Source organism: Rhineura floridana, chromosome 5 (assembly GCF_030035675.1).
Source record: "Rhineura floridana isolate rRhiFlo1 chromosome 5, rRhiFlo1.hap2, whole genome shotgun sequence".
NCBI classification, from domain to species: Eukaryota; Metazoa; Chordata; class Lepidosauria; order Squamata; family Rhineuridae; genus Rhineura; species Rhineura floridana.
The window spans coordinates 52,218,191-52,234,511 of NC_084484.1; the positions used below are offsets into that span (position 1 = coordinate 52,218,191).

Here is a 16,321-nt window from a genome sequence, read left to right on the forward strand (position 1 = left end):
TTTGTAACTTGTCTCCAGATTTTCTTGGTCCTATAGGCAGAGAAAGATAACCTCATGTTTCTTTTGTGTATATTGTGAGGCTAATACATGGCAGAATTTCCAAACAGGTTTAGTGCACCGTCCCCATCCACAATGTACAAGAATTGTGACCAGGAAAACACATTTGCTACTATGGCAACTAAACAGCAAAATAGATTAATATACAGGCAAAGGGCATTCAGTGATTGAAATTCATCACATTCTGTCTGAATGTCTGTCCTGTCAGTATAGAGGCACCTGTATTGTCAGTTTGCAGCAGGGTGGTGCTGGAGATTGAGGATCAGCAGTCATCCATTTATTTACTGTGATACTATGCCACATCTTCTGTGCAGCAAATTCCCCATCCCCATTCACAAATGTGCTGAAGTCTGTGCTCCATCTCTGCAGTGAAAAATTAAAAACATGAGATCTCACAAGGGTGTTCACTCCTCAGCTATTAAGGCCTCTTATCGCTGCAGTAGGCACCAAGCCTCACAATTTATGCCTTGTCAGCCTATTCTTCCCAAAGGTCGGTGCCTCAGTAATAGCACTGCTGTAATCGAGACTTCACTCGAGGACTGTCACACTAGAGGAGATATGATTATGTCATGGGTACTGGGTGTTCATTATTCATTTATGTCTATTCTAGCTGTAGCACTTGCTACAGTTACAATGGATTTGTAATGAGAAAAGGATTTTGTAATTACCTGACTGTAGAATCACTCCTTGGGGGGGGGGAGGGAAAACTATTCATAAGATCGGTTAATTAGTTTCTCTTTAAAGTCCTGAAGCATCATGTTATTCAAAAGATCATCCAAATGGATAAAATGTTGTAGTGGGTGATTTCCTTTCCATAGTTCAAAACAACATTAAAATAACAAAATGCACATTTTTATCAATATAGTCAATAGTGAAGATACTTCACCATAATTAATGTGCCAAAACAGATACAAATTCAGATGGCACTTGGAGAACATGCCTATGACCATGCATTGGAAATGAAGAAGAAGAGAGAATCAATCCACCTTAACCAATTTTGATTTTGATTGATGATTAACCAATTTTGATTTTGTGAACAAAGCTGAATCATTGGTAGGGTATGATAAAGTTGAGAAAGAGGCATAACCCTTGGCTGTGGAAGCCAAATGGCTTCCTGTTTTCCCGTCTCCTCCCACAAAATAATGCTTTAGATCTACTCCCACATGCGCATTCCTACTTGGTAGATGATGAATGTTTGAACTACGGCACTTAATAATAAATATGGGGTTTTTCATGATAGGTGTACAGTCAACAAGTGAGAGGTTAGCTTATGTAAAGTAGCAACTTCAGAACTGCTTGCAGAATGTTTTATTCAGTATCACCATCAGAAGCAAGTTTGGAAAAAGATAAGCTTATCAATGGAAGCAACCTTATAAAAGAAAGAAGTTTATAATTTGATAACTATGATCGCTGCAGAATGAGGTGGTTATATAGACTGTATCACTTATGACTGCATGTGTGGTATGGCATTTTTATTTTTATTAAAAAACTAGTTGCAAGTATAATGAAATAAGAACATAAGAAGAGCCTGCTGGATCAGGCCAATGGCCCGTCTTATCCTGCATCTTGTCCTCACAGTGGCCAACCAGATGCCCATGGGAAGCCTACAAGCTAGACCTGAGTACAAGAGCACTCTCCCTCCTGCGATTTCCAGCAACTGGCATTCAGAAGCATGCTCCCTCCAACCATGGAGGAACACCATAGCCATCTGGGCTAGTATCCACTGACAGCCTTATCTTCCATGAATTTGTCTAATCCTCTTTTAGAGCCTTCCAAGTTGGTGGCCATCACTGCCTCCTCTGGGAGCACATTACAGTGTAACTGTGCGCTGCGCAACAAGCACATTACTGCAAGAGCAGCCAGTTTGCTGCTGCACTTATTTCCCTACACTGTTATGTAGGAAAGTGTTACAAAGTCTGATACCCTACCTGCACTCTGAAATAGCTTAGTCTATTTTACCTCCCAGTAGTCTGTTACTTCATTTCCACCTCATGGATGTGTACATTAGTTCTCAGCTAAATGTGTGAAGTACCCCTACAGCTGTTTTTTTTTTAATTTTAATTTTTCTCTCATAGTAACCATATAAGGTAGGTCTTTACTATTCCTGTTTTATAGAATGGGCATCTGCAGCTGAAGAACTTACCCAGGATCATTCAATGCATTTGAATGCAAGTCTCCCAGGTTCAAATTTATCCAGTGAAAAGTTCAAAATATTTCAATATTTCATGTGGTATGGGGAAAAGCTTGCTAATACTTTTCAAGTATTGAATGGCCTAATTACTATTTATTTGCACAGATCATTTACAGATTTAAATAACTACCTGACATGTATCTCTTTGGTATTCACTTGGCCATCTACAGGCTTATGCCACAAGAGTACATTTTATTTTATTATTTATTAAAAATATGTATAGAGCACTTAACATCCCAGTTTGTTGAAGTGGTGTACAAGAGAATAAAAGGCACTCAATGCCAACAACCAAAATAAAACAACATAAAATACAAAAAGACTAGTATTTTGGGGTTTTACAGCATGGTGTGAAGACATCTTTTGATATGCTGGATTATACGCCTGTTAAAAGTTTATAGCACATGCTAGAAATTCTGCTTCTTAATCCCCCTGTTTTCTCTCCCTGTGTTCTGTGGCACTGTACAAGTTGGATGATCAAATGTGTGCAGGAAGCAGTTCAGGTGTAGGAAAATTTTTTCATCATAATCAGGTTTCAATAACTATCTGGAACGCATAATTTAAATCCACTTTTCTCTTTCTAGCTGATAGCATCCATCGTGTTTATCAGCTTTGGAGTGGTAGCAGCTTTCTGTTGTGCAATTGTTGATGGTGCGTTTGCAGCACGACACATAGTAAGTATGTCATTTGATATTCTTCTCTCCCCTTGTTAGCTTATGTTGTGCCACTCAGTAATTTCTGGTTGGATGAAATTCTAATTACTTAGCTCACTAGACCAAGATAAGATCTATTTATTGAAGATATGTGCAGCCCAGATCCTACCCACCCACATCTACTTAGAAGTAGCCCTAGAGAGTTAAGTGATGTTTCTTTCCACACAGCCGTGTGCACAGGATTGCAGCCCTGGTCCTGTTAGCAGAACACAATTGAGGAACTATATCACTGTGACAATCTAGAGCTATTTTAAGTGCTTAGTCTGCAGTGAAGTCAGGCTTGTTCCATTATGTAGATCTTCATACATCCATAAAGCCTGAAGAATTTAAACCATGCCAATTCTCACTGGCATTAGTCAGTGTATAAACTAGCCACTCCGTACCAAAATCCCAGTTTTTTAAAAAAGAATGCATTATGTAGAAATGAGGTCATGAAAGACAGGCAATCAAAAGTCTTTAAGAATGTATCAATTTATTTCTTTAAAAGCTAAACATTAATAGCAGAGACATTCAGTGCTGGCTTTGCTTCGGAAGGAACATATACTAAAAAACAATAAAGACTACTAGAATTGAAATTATTCACAAAGTCCAGGCAAATATGGATGTTTGGTGCTGAACTCTTAAAGGCATACAGCTGTACATCAGTGCTGATACATCAAGAAAAGCATGAGGATGTGCTTTTGAACTGTTAAAGGTATTGACCATACTTTGGCCAGATTCAGACAGTTGTTATTGGCTCTCAAATTATTATTCAAAGGAGCATTGGGGGAAGGGGGTCACCAACAGCCTCACAACATGCCAGGCATTGCAGAGAGAACTCTGGGAACTTACCAGAGTCCTGTAAATATACCTTATGAACTGTATCCTGCTTCCCTTGTACTTTCTCCTTGTTTTTCACAGCATTATGAGTGATTTATAATAGTGGTTACATGACATCATTTTGCTGGGTTTTCTCATTTGCAAATCACATACATTTCAGTGGTTCATTTTCCAGTTGTGTGCGTGTAGCAATGTTTTTGTTTTGTATTTACAACTGGAGTCTTCATTGTATTGAATTTCAGAGAGATGCCAATTGTATGAACTGGTTTGGTATATCTAAATGACTTATATATGTAGTTGCTGTGTGAGAATCCAACATTGTGCAAGCAGACTTCCACTTGCACAACAGGATTTCATCTTTCTTTCCAACTGCAGCTCCCAATTCACCCATGAAATCTGCTCAAGGGAGTTCCCAACCATATGGAGCAGATTTTGAGAGCTTTTGAGTGGGGCCAGAGGAGGGAAGAAAGGAAAGTGAAGTCTTGAGCATTAGCAGTGATAAAAAACCAAAGACTCAAGATGGTAACTGAAATTAATTAATCAGTTTATTGATGTGTAATGCTTCATTCAAAGCATAATATCCATCCTAAATGAAGATTGGGTCTCCTTCTAACATCTTCAAGTCCTATCTAGTTGCCAAACAGGATTTCTAAGTTCCCTAGCATTTCTTAATTTCTAGGTGTCCCAGTATTCTAGCATTTTGGAATAAAATTTGTAGTTACCTGGTCAGGCTGTGGGCCAAGATCCTGCGACCTTCAGCTGGGGAGAGCAGGAATAAGGAGGGGAGGCAGGGGGCAAAATTCCTGGGACCCTGATCTCTGGAGGGCCCAGACTTCTGGGGTCCTGAACCATGAAAAAACAAGCAATATATTACAAAATAAATGTTAGTATCTCAACACACCAGAGAATGGCTATCATGTCTATTCTAAATCTCAGCATATCCAAATATTCTTGGATAACTTTTACAGAGAGTGGAACAGGGGAAGTGCGCTCTTGCTCCTGCTTCTCGATCTCTCAGTGGCTTTTGATATAATTGGCCATGGACCAGCTTAGTGGAATGGAAATTTGGGGCACCATGTTACAGCACTTCCAATCCTACCTACAGGACTGAGTCCAGAGAGTAGCTTTGGGTGATTGTTTTTTGGCCCCCTGGCAGTTGTGCTGTGAGTGGTTTCTGTATCCAATAAATTGGTAAATTGCCTGCCCTGGATGGGGTCACACTCCCCCTGAAGGAGCAGGTACACAGTCTGGGGGTGCTTCTGGATTCTGCTCTGTCACTAGAGGCCCAGGTAATCTCAGTGGCTAGAAATGCCTTTATCAGCTGTGCCTGGTAAGACAACTACAGCTGTTCCTGGACTGGGAGAGCGTGGCCACAGTAGTTCAGGCATGGGTGACTTCAAGGCTGGATTACTGCAGTGTACTCAGTGTGGGGCTTCCCTTGCACTTGACATGGAAACTGCAATTGGTGCAGAACACTGAGGTTGCTGACAGGAGTGAGACCCTGTCAGCATGTAACACATCTACTCAGGGATCTGCACTGGTTACCGATTTGTTACCGGGCCAAGTTCAAGGCGTTGCTATTGGTATATAGACCCCTTATCTGCTTGGGACCAATTTACTTGTGGCTCCTTACCCATATGTGCCCACTCAAATGCTTCAATCTGTGGGCACTGTTAGGTGCCACATAATACTCGTTCTGCACTTGAAAGAAATCATTCTTCTAGTAGGGCAGCACCTACATTTTAGAATTCCCTACTTATTGTCATCAGGCAGTAAGTATTCTTTTCAGTGCCAGCTTAAAAAAAATTTGTTTAGGCAAACCTATCCAGACACATAGATGCTGATGTGTTTTAATCTTTTTAGTCTGCTGCTGTTTTAATTGTTTTAAAAATGTTTTAATTACTTGTTTAACTGTTTTATCAGTTTTTTTGGTAAACCTCTTAGAGGTTTTTTCTGGAATATATATTTTGTTAAATGAATAACATAAAATTTAAAAATGAGCACCAACATTTATTAATATGATTCAGACATAGCAAAGAACAACATATGTCTTGAGACCAGAATTATTATTAGTAGGCCCTAGTTAACAGTTCATGGAACTGTATTAACAATACTAGTTAAGTAATTTGAGTAATGCAGTATTACTAAAAATGTTAAGTTTATTTATTTTCACTTGGGTTTGTAAACAGTGTTATTTCTAATAAACATATTAATTATCCCATTCTGACCATTTTCCTTCATTTATTTTCAATCTTTCTCACCCCAAGTTAAACCTAAATCAGTTAAAAACTTGTTTAAAGAAAGTAGTATCATTTGGTTTATAGGAAGTTTAGGGAGGGGGGCCTGATCGTACATCTTGCCCCCCGGCCCAGTGGCAGCTTTCAGCAGCCCTGGGTAAGAGTGTGTGAAGAAGGGTTAAGATTAGTAGTGTCATGGCAAATTCAGTAGTGCAGGGTCCCTTCATGACAGTCACAGCCACACCCCTTCCCTTCCTTTTTGTTGCTGGGTTGAGAATGAGATCCTTGTTAATGCCTTCTTGCATAACAAAAGACGTCCTTAGGAGCCAATAAGCATGAAACAGAAGAATGTTAGCTACTGAGAAGAGGCTTGTCTGTGGTTGACTCATCTTCTTTCACTCTAATAGGAGCTCCAATTAGCAGGAAAGGACAAGGAAGCATGTTAGAAGACTCTTATCATACTCCCCTTTCATGCTAATTGGCTCGTAGGATGCTGAAGACATAGGGACATTGCTGGGACCCTGCTCCCAAAAAAGTCCTCCCGAAGACCCCAGACAACTGCACCCCAGGTTAATATACACAGCAAGCAGACTGAGAGAGAGAGAGAGAGAATGAATCTCTGTGTACCTATTGTGTTGACCAGGATCTAGGCTAGGAAGATGCCATTTTTCATCTTTTAATGTGAATTTCATTGTATATGTAAGTGAATCTACACATATTCTGTGGATACTCATCATCGTCTGGAGGAAAGTGTAAGCTGGACCGTGGTTTCTCCAGCATTTCTTCACCAAGGTCATATGCACCATGAAACATTGTAGTATGTTGCCTTGAGACATTCCTGCAGTGTTTACATTTCCATGTCCATTGTAACACCATTGTTCTTCTCATGTTCTTTTAGCACCCTATTCATGCTGACATAATGATGTTTTCTTTGACCTTATCATCAGCTTTTCATCATCCAAGATGCCAAGGTGTCACATGATTATTACTGAGAGTCAGCAAAAAGTTCCAGTCTGCCTGCACTAAGTGGCACAGAATTGCATTTTTTCCATTCTTGTTATTCATTTTAGTCTATCATGGCTGCTCTGCTGTTTGCTGAAGCTGCTGATGTTGACAGTTCCTCTGGCCTAGGAGGGCCCAGATTAACAGATACAATCCACTGTGGTTTGCATGATCGCAATGGTGCAAAAAAAAATGTGGGTAATGGTGGAGACTCCATGTAGAGGTGCCACTTCATTCCACTATTTAGCAACCCTATTGGATTATGTCATTTGGGCACAAGGGCTTCTGTGAGTTTTAGACTATAATTTACATGGATTGCTTGAACTCTAACGAGAGAAGCTATGGGTGTTGTATGGCTTACAGACAAACAAACCACTGTATTGTAATAAGTTGGATTTTGTACAGGCTCTACTTTCTGGATAGTAGAACTATGGCAGGTTTAGAATAAAGTAGTGGGATTTCTGGGAAAATATGTTAGCATTAGTTAGCATCAATGCCGGGGCATTACGTTTGTTCCTCTCCAGTTTGAAGCAGTATTTGAAAGGAGGAAGATTAATTTCTGACCTTTGTGATATCTATTTCTGTAGTATTCTTCTCAGATTCTGTAGGTGCAGTTTCTATGCTCTGCACAGTTTGGACTTTTTACATAGGAGGTGCTTCCAAGCTGTCACATGTTTGTGTGGATCTCTTACACATTTGGGTAGATGCTGGTATGCTACCTTTGTGCAATAAGAGTGAACTTTCACAAGGCAAGAGGGTGCATTACTGTAAATAGCAATGGCTAGATAGCATTCTTGTGCAACAAATCCACTTCCAAAAATTAAAAGAAAATCAGACTTTTTGTGGTAAAAAAAAAATTGTGACAGAAAATTGCAGTGAAAAGTGCAGGATAACAACTACTTGATGTTGTTATCATATAACCTGATGCAGTTTTGTGAGAACAAATCAGGGGAATTGCTCAATATATGCTTTGTCTGGAAGCAACCAAGGAGAAAGAACAAAGAAATTATATGAAGAATTATGAATTAAAGAAGGATTTCTGTTTACTGCTGAACCATAGAAATCTTTGGTAATGATTCCTTTATATTATCCCCTTACATTCTATACGGGATAAAGCCTTCTGTTATTTTCACTTCGGATCAAACTGCACATTACATGCTAATGCATGTATTTTAAAAAACAGAACCACTTCAGATTCAACATGTAATAGTTGTTAGACCTTTAGCATTTATGGAGCACTTTCAGGTCTTCAGTGTGGTTCACATGTTAGGGATCATTAGGAAAGGCTCTGAAAATAAAACTGCTAATACGATAATGCTGTTTTTACTAATTTATGGTGCAGCCACACTAGAGACTGTATACAGTTCTGGTCACCGCATCTCAAAAAGATACTGTACAACTGGAAAAGATGCAGCAAAGGGCAACTAAAATGATCACGGGACTGGAGCAACTCCCTTATAAAGAAAGATTATGACATGTGTGACTTTTTAGTTTGGAAAAATGTGAGTAAAGGGTGCATGGTAGAAGTCTATTATAAGGTGAGCTGGCTGAATTGCATTTTGCCATTATAATTATGCATGGTGTGGAGAAAGTGGTTAAAGAGATGTTTTTCTCCCTGTTTTACAATACTAGAATCCAGGGCCATCTAATAAAAATGCAATGCTGGAAGATTCAGGACAAACAAAAGAAAGTACTGCTTCATACAATGCATACCTCAAATATGGAATTCACTCCTCAAAAGAGGAATGGACAAATTCATGGAATATAAAGCAACTAATGGCTTCTTGTCATGATGACTGTGTTCTACCTCCAGTGCCAGAAGGATTATGTCTCTGAATACCAGTTACTGGGGATCAGGAGTAGGAAAATGCTGCTCATGCTTGCAGGCTTCTCATAGGCATTTGGTTGACCACTGTGAGAACAGTATGCTGGTCTTGATGGGCCTCTGGTCTGATCTAGCTGGGCTCTTCTTGTGTTCTTATCTTAGTAATTTGTTCAACAATTTTGCAAGGGAGGTCAGTATTGTCTTCCCCATACTGCAGATAGGAGTGTGAGGCACAAAGATGTTAAATACATGATAGATGTAGGTTACTTACTGAGTTTATGTCAAGAAGTGAAATTTAAACTGGAGCCTTCCTGGTCCCTAGTCTTAGGCTGCAATCCATTATACACTTATTTGGGAGTAAGTCCCATTGAACCTAATGGAGCTTAGTTCTAAATAGACATTATTGGATTGCAGACGTCACGAAGCATTCTGAAACTGTTGAGGAGTTTGGTGAATCCAAGAAGGTGAAAGTTATGGAGCTGGACCAGAGAGGCAGTTTAGAAGCACAGACATTCTACACAATTTTTTTGCCTATTCTAATATTTTTGAAGGTTAATGATTGTGTGAGAATATGGATTAAAAAAACTCTGCTAAGTTCTGGACAGGTATTCAGCGTGCTCCAGAACATTTTGTTTTAAGAACATGGGCCAGAATTGTGAGAAAATCGTAGTGTAAAAATATACAGTGATAGCATAATGTGATGGGATAGTGACATGATAGTGTGATAGGAACATAATCCCCTTAATCACAGTGAAATATATAGAGTGCCTTGCAAAAGTAATCAGACCCCTGACCAATTATTACTGAACTACAAATGGTACATTGTAATGGTATGTTGTAATTTTGTTCTGTATGATATTTTATTTTGAAACACTGAAACTCAAAATCAATTATTGTAAAGTGACATTGGTTTTATAGTTGGGAAATGTTTGTAAGAAACATAAAAACTGGAAACATGTTGCTTGCATAAGTATTCAATCCCGGTGCTGTGGAAGCTCCCAGTTTACACAGATGAAAGAAATTGCCCTATTAAGGACACAATTACCTTCCCATTGGCCTCCATCCATGAACCATTAAAGCTGCTGTCACATTGTCAGGATAAAAGCCCCACTGTTGAAGGATCATTGGTCAGGCTCTGGATCTGAAGGAAAATGAAGACCAAAGAGCATTCTACAGAAGTGAGAGATCATGTAATACAAATGCATAGATTAGGAAAAGGGTACAAAGTAATACCCAAGTGTTTGGAGATCCCAGTGAGCACAGTTGGATCAATAATTAGCAAGTGGAAGCTGCATCACATTACCCAGGCACTGCCAAGAAAAGGCAGTCCCTCGAAACTCAGTGCTCAAACAAGAAGGAGACTTGTGAGAGGAGCCACAGAGAGGCCAACAATCACTTGGAAGGAGCTACAGAGTTCCGTGGCTGGGAGTGGAGCAATGGTGCACCAGTCAACCATATCAAGAGCTCTGCCTAACACTGGCCTGTATGGGAGGGTGGCAAGAAAGAAGCTGTTACTCAAAAAGTACCATCTGAAAGCACGTCTGGAGTTTGCCAGAAAGCATGAGAGTGCCCCAGCTGCAATGTGGAGAATCATTTTGTCAGATGAGACCAAGATAGAGTTTTTTGGCCAAAACTCCAAGCGCTACGTGTGGTGCAAACCTAACACTGCCCATGCCTCAAGACACACCATCCCTACAGTGAAGTATGGTAGTGGCAGCATCATGCTGTGGGGATGCTTCTCATCAGCAAGGACTGGGCATCTTGTTAAAAGTGAAGGAAGAAGGATGGAGCAAAATACTGGGAAATACTGCGAGGACCTGCTTCAGTCCACTAAAAAACCAAAGCTTGGGAGGAAATTCACTTTTCAGCAGAACAATGATCTCAAGCACAAGGCCAAAGCAACATTGGAGTGGCTCAAGAACAAAAAGGTGAATGACCTACAGTGGCCCAGTCAAAGTCCTGATCTCAATCCCACTGAGAATCTGTGGCGCTTTTGAAAATTGCGATCCACAAGCTATGTCCAACCAAACTGAATGACCTGGAGCGAATCTGCCAAGAAGAATGGGCCAAAATCTCTCCAACAAAATCTCTCCAACACTGCGTACAAAACTGGTACATACGTACCCCCAAAGACTTAAAACTGTTATTGCAGCGAAAGGTGCTTCTACCAAATATTAATGTGTGTAGGTGGAATACTTACTTAAGCAACATGTTTCAGTTTTTTACGTTTCTTACAAATATTTCCCAACATAAAACCAACTTCACCTAACAATAATTGATTTTGAGTTTCAGTGTTTCAAAATAAAATATACAGAACGAAATTACAATGTGCCATTTGTTGTTCAGTAATATGAGAGCATTGGTCAGGGGTCTAATTACTTTTGCAAGGCACCGTAATATGGCATCTTATTTGTGTTTCAACCATGATTTCATTAGAAAGAGATGGAAATAAGATAGAATGCCAGCATTATACATCTTTGTCGCTGTTTGTTTTCTCAAAGTAGATCATTTTTTGCTAGTTTTTCCTGCTTTGCTTAAAAAGCTAAGAGCAAAATAATGAAAATTAATTGTGTTATGCCTTTGACTTCCAGATTTTTTAAATAGGAGATAAAATAGAGGGGAAAACATTTGGTTTTACTTGTGGAAGATGCCATAACTTTAACACAAAAACTACACTGAAAGAAAGAAATCTATCAGCTCACATGCACACACAAACACACACACAGAGAGAGAGAGAGAGAGATTTGTCCTATTCAGAGGAAAAACACTTCACTTAATAGAAAGCTCTATAGAAAAGCACTTACAAAATTAGAAGCTGATGTAAAAGTGGCTTGATTTAAAGGGCCCCTGTCTCATTGCAGAAATCATAATACAGCTGTAATGTGCTATATAACATTCATTCCAGTTTTTGTATATTCAAAACCACTCTTCAGCTTTTTTTTTTAAGTAGAATGCCTGAATCAAATGAAACAACTACAGGTGGAAGCAGTTTGTAATGATGTTAGTTCAGAAAAAAAAATATGGATATTACAGGAATCCATTATCTGTGAATCATGTTTGTTGGAGGTATATTGTTACATTGGAGCTGGCCTTTGCATGCAACCCAATACCCTTGCAAAACAACGGGGGGGGGAAGCCAACCTCCCCAGCACCTTCCTCTCACCAGACAGAAAAGAGTTGTTTTTCCTGTAGCATGGTGGCAGAGAGTAGAGGATGGGAACAAACTTTCAAGGGACATCGCTTTACCTAAACACTTGAAACGGGATTCTTTCTACAGTTGGGCAGCTTATAAAATGGAGACTCTTCTGTTCCTACCATAGGATTCTAGTGCAGTCTGCATTTATTTATTACTATCAAAGGAGGGTTATGAAGGATCCTGGTTGCCTCTGTTGCTACTGTGAGGCAGATTACCAGTTGAAGGTAACATCAGTATCTGCAAAGCTCTCCTCCGACACCACATTTCAAATCAGTTGATTTTTCTCTTGTCCACGTTTTTCACTGTCCAATGTTCAAATCCATACATAGAGATCAGGAATACCATGGTCTGAATGATTCTGACTTTAGTGTTCAGTGATACATCTTTGCATTTGAGGACCTTTTCTAGTTCTCTCACAGCTGCCCTCCCCAGTCCTAGCCTTCTTCTGATTTCTTGACTATGGTCTCCATTTTGGTTAATGACTGTGCCAAGGTATTGATAATCCTTGACAAGTTCAATTTCCTCATTGTCAACTTTAAAGTTACATAAATCTTCTGTTGTCATTACTTTTAGTATTCTTGACGTTCAGCTGTTAGTCCTGCTTTTGTGCTTTCCTCTTTAACTTTCATCAGCATTCGTTTCAAATCATTACTGGTTTCTGCTAGTAGTATGGTATCATCTGCATATCTTAAATTACTGATATCCCTCCCTCCAATTTTCACACCTCCTTCATCTTGGTCCAATCCCGCTTTCTGTATGATATGTTCTTAATATAAAATAGGGTGATAAAATACACTCATGTCTCACACGCTTTCCGATGGGAAACCAATCGGTTTCTTCATATTCTGTCCTTACAGTAGCCTCTTGTTCAGAATATAGGTTGTGCATCAGGACAATCTGATGCTGTGGCACCCCCATTTCTTTTAAAGCATTCCATAGTTTTTCATGATCTACACAATCAAAGGCTTTGCTGTAATCCATAAAGCACAGGGTGATTTTCTTCTGAAATTCCTTGGTCCATTCCATTATCCAACGTATGTTTGCGATATGATCTCTATTACCTCTTCCTTTTCTAAATCCAGCTTGGATATCTGGCATTTCTTGCTCCATATATGGTAAGAGCCTTTGTTGTAGAATCTTGAGCATTACTTTACTTGCATGGGATATTAAGGCAATAGTTTGATAATTACTGCATTCCTTGGGATCCCCTTTCTTTGGAATTGGGATATATATTGAACATGTCCAGTCTGTGGGCCATTGTTTAGTGTTCCATATTTCTTGACAAATTTTTGTCAAAATTTGGACAGATTCAGTCTCAGTAACTTGTAGCAACTCTACCGATATGCCATTTGTTCCTGATGATTTATTTCTTCCAAGTATTTTAAGAGCAGCTTTTACCTCACATTCTAAAATTTCTGGTTCTTCACCATACGGTTCCTCCATGAATGAATCTGTCATCCTGGCATCTGTTTTATATAGTTCTTCAGTGTATTGCTTCCATCTTCCTTTTATTTCATCTCGGTCAGTCAGTGTGCTCTCCTGTTGATTATTCAACATCCCTACTCTTGCTTTAAATTTCCCTTTAATTTCTCTAATCTTTTGGAATAGGGCTCTTGTTCTACGATTTTTGTTGTCCTCTTCTATTTCTATACAACAACTATTGTCATAGTTGTTCCTACGCACTAGTCACTGTATTATTGCATTTAGGGTTCTGACTGTGTCTCTGTTTCCTTTTGCTTTTGCTTTCCTTCTTTCTTTAACCATTTTAAGAATTTCTTCAGTCATCCATTGAGGTCTTTCTCTCTTTTTAACTAGAGGTATTGCCTTTTTGCATTCTTCCCTGATAATGTCTCTGACTTCACTCCATAGGTCTTCTGGTTCTCTATCAACTAAGTTTAAAGCCTCAAATCTGTTCCTTATTTGATCTTTACATGCTTCTGGGATATTATTTAAATTGTATTTTGGCATTATGATTGCTTTGTTCTTCTTCTTTAGCTTTACTCTGATTTTTGATATTACCAGTTCATGATCTGTACCGCAGTCTGCTCCTGGTCTTGTTTTTGCAGAAAGTATGGCACTTCTCCATCTTCTGCTACCAATTATATAATCAATTTGATTCCTTTATTGACCATTTGGTGATATCCACGTGTACACTCTTTGATCACTCAAAAAATGTGTTTGCAAGAAAAAAATTATTGGCTTCACAGAATTCAATAAGTCTTTCTTCTGCTTCATTTCTATGTCCTAAGCCCCATTTCCCCACAATTTCTAGTTCTTCTCTGTTTCCTGCTTTTGCATTCCAATCCTCCGTGATTATCAGAACATCTTGTTTTGCTGTGTGATCAATTTCTTCCTGTACTTCTGTGTAAAATCTCTCCAATTCCTCTCTTTCTGTGTTTGTCATTGGAGCGTAGACTTGGATGATGGTTTTATTAATAGGTTTCCTATTAAATCTCATTGATATCACTTGCTCAGACCTTGTGTTATAGCTCCTAATTGCTACATCACTTCTCACTATTAAAGCAACCCCATTTCTTCTTAATTTCTCATTTCCTGCATAACATATTTTGTAGTTGCCTGACTGAAAATGTCCCATTCCTGTCCATTTTAATTCATTCATACCAAGTATTGTAATGTTGATACATTCCATTTCTTGCTTGACAGTTTCTAACTTTCCCTGGTTCATGCTTCTCACATTCTAGACTCCTGATGGCATTGCTCTCAGCATCTTCATCACTCTCAAACCCCCTCACCACGTTAAGGTGTGCATCCCAGAGAAGGTTCTGCAGATAGATTAAACAAATAGGATGATAAAATACACCTGTCTCACACCATTTCTGATGGGGAACCAGTCAGTTTCTCCATATTCTGTCCTTACAGTAGCCTCTTGTCCAGAGTATAGGTTGCGCATCAGGACAATCAGATGCTGTGGCACCCCCATTTCTTTTAAAGCATTCCATAGTTTTTCATGATCTACACAGTCAAAGGCTTTGCTGTAATCTATAAAGCAGAAGGCAATTTTCTCTTGAAATTCCTTGATCTGTTCCATTGTCCAACGTAAGTTTGCAATATGCTATTATATGGTGTGTATTTATTTTACATCTTCAGTGTGTGTGTATGGAGTCTTTCCAACATCCCTGTGAGGTAGGGTTGCTGATTGGAAACCAAGGCATCTCACATTAAGAAATAAATTCCTTTAAAATCCAAGAAGCATAAAAACAATTATAAACAGCTGCAAAACAGCTTAAAGTGGCATGATTCTGAATTTTGGGTTGGGTGAGTGAAGTTCCTTATCACTTGAAGTTATAGTCCTGTGCAGGCTTCCCTGTTTGAGTAAGCTCCATTGAATACTTTGGGACTTGCTTCTTAGTAAACAAACATAGAATTGCAGTATAAATATATTTACAGGTTGTGTAAATAATAAACATCTTTGACAGTCATGCTTATATAAATATTTCTAAATATTATGTATCGATAAGTATCTGATTTCACACTATGGTTGTACATTATTATTTCCTCTCCATTTTAAGTGTGCTCTTCTTCCTTGGGTTGGTCATGATTCCCCTCTGTTGTTTTCATCCTGAGGCTGAGAGATGGTGACTAGCGCATGGTCACCCAGTAAATGTTATAGCTAATTTCCATTTAAAAAAAATAATTAAAATAATTTACATGCAGGCAACATTTATGAAGTAGATCCACACAATATGTTTCAAGCACATCCAACTCACATTTAAAGCACATGACTTCCCCCAAAGAATCCTCGGAAGTGTAGTTTCTCCCTCACAGTTACAGTTCCCACCACCCTGAACAAACTACAGTCCCAATATTTCTGAGGTGGGATTCATGTGCTTCATATGTGTGTTGAATATGCTTTAAATGAATGGTGTGGATCTGCCCTAGGTAGGATGTGCATTCATTAGTGAATTGAAAAGAACAATTTTAAAATACACTTTTTTAAACAAGGGAAAGGTTATAGCTCAGTGGTAGGGCTTTGCATGCAAAGGTCCACAATTAAATATCTGGAAAAGACTATTGCCTGGAATCTTGGAGAGCCAATGCTAGTCCATGTCATCAGTACTGAGCTAGATGGTATATACTGCTCAGTATAAGGCAGATTCCTTTGTGCCTAAAAGAGGAAAGAGACCCAAGGGCCACAGTGACTCTGAAATTTATTTTTATATTTTATTTACAACATTTATATACTGCGTTATTGTAAAAAAAACCTCAAAGTGGTTTGCAGAAGGAATGAAAACAATAAAATCATTGGCAAAACCAGTTAAAGAC

The 16,321-nt window shown here is 38.9% G+C and overlaps 1 protein-coding gene across 1 annotated transcript in view; it reads left to right on the forward strand.

The window, feature by feature from the left end:
* Nucleotides 1-16,321, forward strand: part of TMEM255B (transmembrane protein 255B) — an 87,744-nt gene that overhangs the window by 41,041 nt on the left and 30,382 nt on the right. The window contains exon 4 of the mRNA XM_061629385.1: nt 2,830-2,919. Coding sequence (XP_061485369.1) covers nt 2,830-2,919 — 90 coding nt within the window. The remainder of the gene's footprint in view (nt 1-2,829; nt 2,920-16,321) is intronic.